Source organism: Montipora capricornis, chromosome 14, assembly GCF_036669925.1.
Source record: "Montipora capricornis isolate CH-2021 chromosome 14, ASM3666992v2, whole genome shotgun sequence".
Taxonomy (NCBI): domain Eukaryota; kingdom Metazoa; phylum Cnidaria; class Anthozoa; order Scleractinia; family Acroporidae; genus Montipora; species Montipora capricornis.
The window spans coordinates 37,307,364-37,317,363 of NC_090896.1; the positions used below are offsets into that span (position 1 = coordinate 37,307,364).

General features: G+C 41.8%; 1 protein-coding gene and 10 non-coding genes across 11 annotated transcripts in view; all 11 read left to right on the forward strand.

Annotated features, from left to right (window-relative positions):
* Positions 1-2,472, forward strand: part of LOC138032256 (coiled-coil domain-containing protein 43-like) — a 9,027-nt gene extending 6,555 nt beyond the window's left edge. Inside the window, exon 5 of the mRNA XM_068879895.1 lies at positions 161-2,472. Coding sequence (XP_068735996.1) covers positions 161-351 — 191 coding nt within the window. The 3' untranslated portion in view covers positions 352-2,472. The remainder of the gene's footprint in view (positions 1-160) is intronic.
* Positions 2,473-4,418: 1,946 nt separating this feature from the next.
* On the forward strand, positions 4,419-4,542 carry Trnal-caa (transfer RNA leucine (anticodon CAA)). Its single transcript has 2 exons — positions 4,419-4,456; positions 4,497-4,542. It is a non-coding gene; the product is annotated as a tRNA-Leu (tRNA).
* Positions 4,543-4,633: 91 nt separating this feature from the next.
* Trnal-uaa (transfer RNA leucine (anticodon UAA)) lies at positions 4,634-4,757 on the forward strand. Its single transcript has 2 exons — positions 4,634-4,671; positions 4,712-4,757. It is a non-coding gene; the product is annotated as a tRNA-Leu (tRNA).
* Positions 4,758-5,463: 706 nt separating this feature from the next.
* Positions 5,464-5,587, forward strand: Trnal-caa (transfer RNA leucine (anticodon CAA)). The gene is made up of 2 exons: positions 5,464-5,501; positions 5,542-5,587. It is a non-coding gene; the product is annotated as a tRNA-Leu (tRNA).
* A 75-nt stretch (positions 5,588-5,662) lies between these two features.
* Trnal-uaa (transfer RNA leucine (anticodon UAA)) lies at positions 5,663-5,786 on the forward strand. Its single transcript has 2 exons — positions 5,663-5,700; positions 5,741-5,786. It is a non-coding gene; the product is annotated as a tRNA-Leu (tRNA).
* Positions 5,787-6,666: 880 nt separating this feature from the next.
* On the forward strand, positions 6,667-6,790 carry Trnal-caa (transfer RNA leucine (anticodon CAA)). Its single transcript has 2 exons — positions 6,667-6,704; positions 6,745-6,790. It is a non-coding gene; the product is annotated as a tRNA-Leu (tRNA).
* A 91-nt stretch (positions 6,791-6,881) lies between these two features.
* On the forward strand, positions 6,882-7,005 carry Trnal-uaa (transfer RNA leucine (anticodon UAA)). The gene is made up of 2 exons: positions 6,882-6,919; positions 6,960-7,005. It is a non-coding gene; the product is annotated as a tRNA-Leu (tRNA).
* Positions 7,006-7,887: 882 nt separating this feature from the next.
* On the forward strand, positions 7,888-8,011 carry Trnal-caa (transfer RNA leucine (anticodon CAA)). The gene is made up of 2 exons: positions 7,888-7,925; positions 7,966-8,011. It is a non-coding gene; the product is annotated as a tRNA-Leu (tRNA).
* An 83-nt stretch (positions 8,012-8,094) lies between these two features.
* On the forward strand, positions 8,095-8,218 carry Trnal-uaa (transfer RNA leucine (anticodon UAA)). Its single transcript has 2 exons — positions 8,095-8,132; positions 8,173-8,218. It is a non-coding gene; the product is annotated as a tRNA-Leu (tRNA).
* A 1,305-nt stretch (positions 8,219-9,523) lies between these two features.
* Positions 9,524-9,647, forward strand: Trnal-caa (transfer RNA leucine (anticodon CAA)). The gene is made up of 2 exons: positions 9,524-9,561; positions 9,602-9,647. It is a non-coding gene; the product is annotated as a tRNA-Leu (tRNA).
* A 91-nt stretch (positions 9,648-9,738) lies between these two features.
* On the forward strand, positions 9,739-9,862 carry Trnav-uac (transfer RNA valine (anticodon UAC)). The gene is made up of 2 exons: positions 9,739-9,776; positions 9,817-9,862. It is a non-coding gene; the product is annotated as a tRNA-Val (tRNA).
* The last annotated feature ends 138 nt before the right edge of the window (positions 9,863-10,000 follow it).

Sequence of the window (10,000 nt, forward strand, 5' to 3'; positions counted from 1 at the left end):
TTCCCCGCGTCTGAGCATTTGAACAAAATGGCGGAGGCCGTGGCTGATTTTGATGCTCATGTCGACGTTTGTTTTCACTAACTAAGGCTGCTTGTGCTTCTGCTTGCGTCTGTAAGGAATACCAGGCTTTATTGTTTTTTTGTTATTTCTTTTTTTTTAGGAATATGTAAGAATGCGAATGCACAATCAGTGGCCGACAGGGAAAAGGACAAGAGAGATAAACTGAAACAAGAAAATGAACAGAAGAAGCAACAAATAAAAGAAGCACGCGAAAAAGAAAAACAGAAAGCTGAAGAACGAAAGGAAAAAGAAAAGAAAAGAACGCAAAAGGGAGAGAGAAGAACAAGATGATAATAGTAATAATCATAATAATTTATTATTGCGTGGATACTGACACACGTCTGAAATAGGCTTTTTCCAGCGTCATACCAATGTAAAGCAAAAAGTGGAAACTATTGGTAATTTCTATCCCGGGACTCTAACAGTAAGACTTGCTTTCAAAAAGAGAATCAAGTGAATGCGTGTCGGTCCAGTCACAAAAAGAGAACTTGATGGCGAGGGAAAGGGTCAGTTTCGAAAGATACTGTAGTGCTGCTTTGGTGGGTTGTGAAGCACCGAAATTTGGTTTTGTAAAACGTGTTTTCGAAGGTATGATCTTTGTAGCGAGAGATTTGTGAGCTAACGTTTCGAGCAAAAGCCCTCTGGAAAGGCCGGATAATTTTATCCACTGGATAAGTCGCTATCCCAAGTAAAAGATAAACTCCACGTGAAATGTTTGGAAGAGTTTTCATGCAGGTCTTTACATTGCTTGGAGTTTGCATATTCACCCTTATTATAATGGACGGGAGTGTTTTACCGGGGACTCAAACGCTCTTAAGCCGCTTTCCATTTGACGGAACTGACAGGCCAGACCAGACTCTGCAGTGCCTTCAAATTAAGACACTTCGACGATGATATATACTCCTCCAGAAGAATGCGAGGGATTATCATGCAAGTGTTCCTTTAAATTGTTGCATTTTCTTTGCAAACGGAAGGGTCTGGCCGGCCAGTTCTGATAAAAGGAAAGCGCCCTTAGAATCAATGCGACTACTACATCCGCGAACCGATGTGCGTGTGCAACTTAGCAACGACCTCACGATTCGCGCCCTTTTCCCGCCTTATTTGTTTGTATTAATACTCAGTATTTGTTTTAAAGCCTGCTTCTCAATCTCTATCATGTATATTTATTGCTCATATAAGAAAAAGAAAATTGCACGTTAGCTCGAAGATATGAATTTAGCTCGAATATATGAATTCGCTGCTCTCACTCGCTGCAACTCAAGCATAAAGTTCCTATCTTCTCGCCACCGTGTAAAATCAAGAGTGAATTAGATTAGAGATGTTGTTATGGCATGGGTGGGCTCCCCCAGTACAGTCACAAATGAGTCTATTTTCAGAATTCCCGTTCCCACGAAAATCAGTTGTCATGTCCCCTGAAAAAACATGGCAGAAGCAGTCACACGTGACATGGCTTCTTCTGATTGGTTAAAATTGGCGGCCCTTTGTTTCACGCGCAATGTGTATTTAGAAATAAATCCATTTGTAACTGTGCTGGGGCTAGACCGCAAAATGATAGATCGACACTCTTATCTAATTCACTCTTGGCAAAATCCACTATTTACTTGAGCAAGTACTGAAATCTTTGCACATATTGAAACTGTCGCATAGTGACTTACTCATCGGATAAAGTTATCCTGCCTTGTACAACTGGGGGCGCGGTGAAGTTCTAACGTTCGAAGCGGCTCATGTGCGGTGTTAAACGCACAAGTGACGTCATGGAAAATCTCTCGGGAATTGAAACAGGTGGTCTCATGGAGGTGACTCAGCTGAGTCTCTGGTTCAGTGGGACGATGGGTCTCAGGGTCGCCATGTCTCTGAGTAGCTGGTCCTCTGGGTCTTTGGGTCTCAGGGTCTCTAGCTCTCTGAATCTCTGGGTCTCTGGATCTTTGGATCGCTGGATTTCTGGGCCTCTGGGTCTTGCTTCGGGTTATTTTGCCAAAGTCTCGCACTTTTCATGTAAACGACTTCCGCAAAATACTGCTCTTCGGAAAGGAACACGCAATGGATACTATAACAGTAACGTCTAATTTTATATAAGAGTTGAAAAATGACTAGTAACCGACAGCTTAAATTTTGCCTTCAAACATGTCTGTTGTAAAAAAGCTATGATAATCACGTTTCTAGCTATGTAAGCTAAATAAACCTGTGTAAGCAGCGAGCTAGAACGACAGTTGAACAACATCTGATTTTCGATACTTGAGGGAGCTTTCCCAACAAGAACGTTTTGTCAAATTACTGAGAAAAAAATTATAAACTATTTACGATGTCAAGTGCCTGAATCAGTCATGATTAACTGTGACATGTATTTTCATTAAAAAAAAAATTGTAACACGAACAGACAAAGAAGTCATTAATTAAAGCATGTTATTGTTCATGTTCATCTCGATCTTTGTGAATTAATCATTGGCTGTATTTTCACGGCAGCCGTTGTCTCGCTTAACATTCCTGAAAGTGGTTTGTTTTCAGAGTTAGTTAAGCGACTTAAAAATGATACGGGTTTTTACGAGTAATATTAAATGAGTAGAGAGCAGCCAATGCAATAATAAAAATAGAACGCCTGTTGTAATTCCGATTTGAATAACCGCAAGCGACTCCTCATTGGCCGAAAGTAATTGCCAACTCCCTTGAACGAACCTCCACTAAAGTAACAAAATAACTTTGAACCACAGAACATAATGTTTACAATTAAAAGTATTCAAATTTTTTTCAAATTCGAAAAAAAATCAATTTCAAAAACGCTTGTTTTGGCATTCAAATTTCCCAGAGGCCGCCATCTTGAATAATTGTGACGTGTCGTGGTTGCCCTACTGAGCGTTTTCACATGACGTCACGGCGGCCATGTTAGTGTTCCAAAACAAAGAAATGTCGCCTATGATGGTGTACCAAACTAATCCAAAAATTTGGTTTTATCAACGGAGTTGATAATGTAAATTGGCCACCGTACAGAGATTCTAAAAGCTGACGTTTCGAGCGTTAGCCCTTCGTCAGATTCGCTCTGACGAAGGGCTAACGCTCGAAACGTCAGCTTTTAGAATCTCTGTACGGTGGCCAATTTACATTATCAACTCCGTTGATAAAACCAAATTTTTGTATACTACTTCCCCACCGACGCAGCACCACAGTTTCTTTAGAAACTACCCCTTCTACCAAACTAATCCTCCGAGAAACGAAATCTATTTTTAGGCAAATACTTTCTTTTGTTTTGGTAATCCAATATGGCTGCTGGTCACGTGAGTGAAAACGCTCTATTGTTCCAGAACAAACGCTCTTTGTATCAGCCCGTTCTAAACTCTGGTTTAGATTTGTTTCCGTTTGTCCCGCATTCACTAAGTGAACTAAAGCTTCCACTATAAACAAAGCATTTACCTTTTACATTTACGAGTCGCTATCCCAAGTAAAAGAAATTATCCACGTGAAATTCATACAGGTCTTAACATTGCGTGGCGTGTGCATATTCATCCTTATTATATGGACAAGAGTGTTTCACAAAACAATCTTTGAATCAATGCATGCGACCACTTCATACAGAAACCGAGTGCCGCTTGTTTTTCGTATTAAGCAAAGACGTCACGATTCAGTCCCACAATTTTTGTTTTATTAATACCCATTATTTGTAATAAAGCCTGCTTTTCGATCTCTACCATGTCTATTTATTGACCATGTAATAAAAAGAAAATTACACGTTAGCACGAAGATATGAATTTGCATTCAAAGCGCTGACTGGTGAGATATATGGTAGAGAATGCGGTATCGGCAACGGGTCCTAGTACGAGAACAGGAACAACTTGTACGTACCAGTTCTCGAAGTCGTGCTCTAGAAAGTAAAGTAAAGAAACCATATTTAACGTCGATAACTCGTAACAGTAATTCAACTGACAAACCTGAGGTCGACGGTGCGCTCATTTTACTCCCCCATCTCCATCAATGCTCAGTTTTACGTGTATTTAAAGCTACTTAATCTACACAAAACGCATAGAAGACGAAACGAGTATGTGAGATCCGGGAATCTGACTCAGAACCTCTTGCACCAAGTCCACGCACTAACCGACAGTGCCATCCTCACTCCTCCTCTATGTATTTAGGTAAGCGTATATAACACGAGTTCGAGTCTGCAGAAAATACTGTTATGGAAAGAAGTTCACATTTCCGCCCCAGTTTTAAACGTAAATTGAAAGTACTCTTATTGTCGGATTAGTTACGTTCCCCAAGAACGATCATTCTAAAGGTTCGTTCATGATGCAATGAGTGCCTGCAATATCTTTTCAACGTGAATTGAAAGTACTCATTCGACTCAATTAGTAAGTTGTAATGTGCGAACTGTCAGGATGGCCGAGCGGTCTAAGGCGCCAGACTCAAGGTTACAAACCTTTCAATCATTAGAATGGGATCGTGGAGCCTTCTGGCCTCCACTTGGAGGCGTAGGTTCGAATCCCACCCCTGACAGCTCCTTTTGTATCCTGCTCCAATGGATTGCGACTGAACATTTATGTATCACTGTCTTAATGGAAACGTGTGATGTTTGGAAAGTCAAGTTGCCAGGATGGCCGAGTGGTCAAAGGCGCCAGACTTAAGCAAGTATCAAAGGGATTCCCTGTGTTAAACTGATTGGGTCTTCCGGTCTCCTATTGGAGGCGTGGGTTCGAATCCCACTCCTGGCAATTGCTGTTTTTGTGTTTCTCTCCATTCTCGGAGCCAAAAAAGGAGAATGCCATGCAATATCCCCGAAAACCATATTTTGTGCCTTCGGACCCTTCAATGCAGTAGCTTCCTTGATTAACCGAATGAATATAGATCAAAGAAAAATAGTTCTCAGTTGTCCCCCATGAATGCACTTTCTCATCAAAAAGTAGACAGTTGCTGCTAGTCGATCTGGGTGGCAGGTTGATTGGTAGGCACAAACCATTTCAATTGATACAGTTTTCTGTAATCTCGCGTGCAAAATACTCGCTTAGTTAAATCCAATGGCGTCGAAAGTGTAAGGAAGCTCTTATTAGGGAGAGCACACACTGTTTAAACCTGTGTCCAATCTCGACCCCAGAGCTCTTCTCTTGACTGAGGAAGAGAAGAGCTTTCGCGAACCCTGAAACAATGTGTCTTCTGATTGGATTTCGAGACAAACAATCAAAAACGTCTCTTATTGGTGTATTCATGTTAGCATGAGGAGTGAGTAGCCGCCGTACGGTTCAAATAGCCAATTTTTGGCTTTAAAAGCCCTACGGCGCATGTTCTCTTGCACAGAGATCCCAGACACTTCAACGACCCTTCTACATGTTTGTTCTTGATGAAATGAGTGCATGCAATATCTTTTCAACGTGAATTGAAAGTACTCATTCCACTCAATTAGTAAGTTGCAATAAGCGAACTGTCAGGATGGCCGAGCAGTCTAAGGCGCCAGACTCAAGGTTACAAATCTTTCCATCTTTAGAATGGGATCGTGGAGCCTTCTGGTCTCCGCTTGGAGGCGTGGGTTCGAATCCCACTCCTGACAGCTCCTTTTGTATCCTGCTCCAATGGATTGTATCACTGGCTTAATGGAAACGTGTGATGTTTGGAAAGTCAAGTTGCCAGGATGGCCGAGTGGTCAAAGGCGCCAGACTTAAGCAAGTTTCAAAGGGATTCCCTGTGTTAAACTGATTGGGTCTTCTGGTCTCCTGTTGGAGGCGTGGGTTCGAATCCCACTCCTGGCAATTGCTGTTTTTGTGTTTCTCTCCATTCTCGGGGCCAAAAAAAGAGAATGCCATGCAATATCCCCGAAAACCATATTTTGTGCCTTCGGATCGTTCCATGCAGTAACTTCCTTGATTACCCGGATGAATATAGATCAAAGAAAAATAGTTCTCAGTTGTCACCCATGTTTGCACTTTCTCATCGAAAAGTAGACAGTTTCTGCTGGTCGATCTGGGTTGCAGGTTGATTGGTAAGCACAAACCATTTCAATTGATACAGTTTTCTGTAATCTCGGGTGCAAAATACTCGGTTGGTTAAATCCGGTGGCGTCGAAAGTGTAAGGAAGCTCTTATTAGTGAGAGCACACTCTGTTTGGACCTGTGTCCAATCTCGAGCCCAGAGCTCTTCTCTTGACTGAGGAAGAGAAGAGGTTTCACGAACCCCGAAACAATGTGTCTTCTGATTGGTTTTTGAGAAGGACAATCAAAAACGTCTCTTATTGGTGTATTCATGTTAGCATGAGGAGTGAGCAGCCGCCGTACGGTTCAAATAGCCAATTTTTGGCTTTAAAAGCCCTACGGCGCATGTTCTCTTGCACAGCGATCCCAAACACTTGGGTCGATCCGAGGCTCTGGTGACGAGAACGACCTGTGTCAAATTTAAGTGCAGAAGATCTTGACAGTACGATGGGACCAAGGTAATTAAAGATCGTTTTAATATAGATATTCAAAAATCTCTTGTCAGTCGGAAATCTCTTGAGCATATTGTCGGATTAGTTACGTTCCCCAAAAACGATCCTTCTACATGTTTGTTCTTGATGCAATGAGTGCCTGCAATATCTTTTCAACGTGAATTGAAAGTACTCATTCAACTCAATTAGTAAGTTGCAATAAGCGAACTGTCAGGATGGCCGAGCGGTCTAAGGCGCCAGACTCAAGGTTACAAACCTTTCCATCATGAGAATGGGATCGTGGAGCCTTCTGGTCTCCACTTGGAGGCGTGGGTTCGAATCCCACTCCTGACAGCTCCTTTTGTATCCTGCTCCAATGGATTGCGATTGAACATTTATGTATCACTGTCTTAATGGAAACGTGTGATGTTTGGAAAGTCAAGTTGCCAGGATGGCCGAGTGGTCAAAGGCGCCAGACTTAAGCAAGTATCAAAGGGATTGCCTATGTTAAACCGATTGGGTCTTCTGGTCTCCTGTTGGAGGCGTGGGTTCGAATCCCACTCCTGGTAATTGCTGTTTTTGTGGATCTCTCCATTCCCGAGGCCAAAAAAGGAGAATGCCATGCAATATCCCCGAAAACCATATTTTGTGCCTTCGGATCCTTCCATGCAGTAACTTCCTTGATTACCCGGATGAATATAGATCAAAGAAAAATAGTCCTCAGTTGTCACCCATGAATGCACTTTCTCATCGAAAAGTAGACAGTTGCTGCTAATCCATCTGGGTTGCAGGTTGATTGGTAAGCACAAACCATTATAATTGATACAGTTTTCTGTAATCTCGCGTGCAAAATACTCGCTTGGTTAAATCCAATGGCGTCGAAAGTGTAGGGAAGCTCTTATTAGTGAGAGCACACCCTGTTTTCACCTGTGTCCAATCTAGACCCCAGAGCTCTTCTCTTGACTGAGGAAGAGAACAGCTTTCGCGAACCCTGAAACAATGTGTCTTCTCATTGGTTTTCAAGAGGAACAATCAAAAACGTCTCTTATTGGTGTATTCGTGGTAGCATGAGGAGTGAGCAGCCGCCGTACGGTTCAAATAGCCAATTTTTTTGGCTTTAAAAGCCTTACGGCGCGTGTTCTCCCTCACAGAGTGTCCAGACACTTGGATCGATCCGAGGCTCTGGTGACGAGAACGACCTGTGTCAAAATTGAGTGTAGAAGATCCTGACAGTACGATCGGACCAAGGTAATTAAAGATCGTTTTAGTATAGATATTCAGAAATCTCTTGTCAGTCGGAAATCTCTTCAGCATATTGTCGGATTAGTTACGTTCCCCGAGAACGACCTTCTACAGGTTTGTTCATGATGCAATGCGTGCCTGCAATATCTTTTCAACATGAATTGAAAATACTCATTCGACTCAAATAGTAAGTTTAAAATGTGCGACCTGTCAGGATGGCCGAGCGGTCTAAGGCGCCAGACTCAAGGTTACATACCTTTCCATCATGAGAATGGGATCGTGGAGCCTTCTGGTCTCCACTTGGAGGCGTGGGTTCGAATCCCACTCCTGACAGCTCCTTTTGTATCCTGCTCCAATGGATTGCGATTGAACATTTATGTATCACTGTCTTAATGGAAACGTGTGATGTTTGGAAAGTCAGGATGGCCGAGTGGTCAAAGGCGCCAGACTTAAGCAAGTATCAAAGGGATTCCATGTGTTAAACTGATTGTGTCTTCTGGTCTCCTGTTGGAGGCGTGGGTTCGAATCCCACTCCTAGCAGTTGCTGTTTTTGTGTTTCTCTCCATTCTCGGGGCCAAAAAAGGAGAATGTCATGCAATATCCCCGAAAACCATATTTTGTGCCTTCGGATCCTTCCATGCAGTAACTTCCTTGATTACCCGGATGAATAAAGATCAAACTGTGGAATGCGTTACCATTTGACATAAGAAGCGCCAGCACAGTTAGTATTTTTAAAGCCAAGCTAAAAACTCACCTTTTCCGTCACGCATTGTTATCATAGTTGTTTTTATTATTGTGAGTTTACTTGTGTAATATTAGCTTTTTAAAGTATTGTAAGTTTACTCTTAATTGTAATTTTAGCTTTTTAGCCTTTCTATTTCGTTTTTAATCTTGTCCTGCGCATTTGAACATTTTATGGAATTTGCGCATTATAAATGTCCTATTATTATTATTATTATTATTATTATTATTATTATTATTATTATTATTATTATTATTATTATTAGCAGTAGTAGTAGTAGTAGTAGTAGTAGTAGTAGTAGTAGTAGTAGTAGTAGTAGTAGTAGTAGTAGTAGTAGTTGTAGTAGTAGTATTATCAAAGAAAAATAGTTCTCAGTTGTCACCCATGAATGCACTTTCTCATCGAAAAGTAGACAGTTGCTGCTAGTCGATCTGGGTTGCAGGTTGATTGGTAAGCACAAACCATTTTAATTGATACAGTTTTCTGTAATCTAGCGTGCAAAATACTCGCTTGGTTAAATCCAATGGCGTCGAAAGTGTAAGGAAACTCTTATTAGTTAGAGCACACCCTGTTTTGACCTGTGTCCAATCTCGACCCTAGAGCTCTTCTCTTGACTGAGGAAGAGAAGAGCTTTCGCGAACCCTGAAACAATGTGTCTTCTCATTGGTTTTCAAGAGGAACAATCAAAAACGTCTCTTATTGGTGTATTCATTTTAGCATGAGGAGTGAGCAGCCGCCGTACGGTTCAAATAGCCAATTTTTTTGGCTTTAAAAGCCCTACGGTGCATGTTCTCCTGCACAGAGTTCCCAGACACTTGGGTCGATCCGAGGCTCTGGTGACGAGAACGACCTGTGTCAAAATTGAGTGTAGAAGATCCTGACAGTACGATCGGACCAAGGTAATTAAAGATCGTTTTACTATAGATATTCAAAAATCTCTTGTCAGTCAGAAATTTCTTGAGTATATTGTCGGATTAGTTACGTTCCTAAGTTAACATTCCTTCTACAAGTTTTTTCATGATGCAATGAGTGCCTGCAATATCTTTTCAACAAGATTAGAAAGTACTCATTCCACTCAATTAGTAACTTGTGGTGTATGAACTGTCAGGATGGCCGAGCGGTCTAAGGCGCCAGACTCAAGGTTACAAACCTTTCCATCATGAGAATGGGGTCGTGGAGCCTTCTGGTCTCCACTTGGAGGCGTGGGTTCGAATCCCACTCCTGACAGCTCCTTTTGTATCCTGCTCCAATGGATTGTGATTGAACATATATGTATCACTGTTTTAATGGAAACGTGTGATGTTTGGAAAGTCAAGTTGCCAGGATGGCCGAGTGGTCAAAGACGCCAGACTTACGCAAGTATTAAAGGGATTCCCTATGTTAAACTGATTGGGTCTTCTGGTCTCCTGTTGGAGGCGTGGGTTCGAATCCCACTCCTGGCAATTGCTGTTTTTGTGTTTCTCTCCATTCTCGGGGCCAAAAAACGAGAATGCCATGCAATATCCCCGAAAACCATAAAAAAATGGTTTTCAAGAGGAACAATCAAAAACGTCTCTTATTGGTGTATTCATGTTAGCATG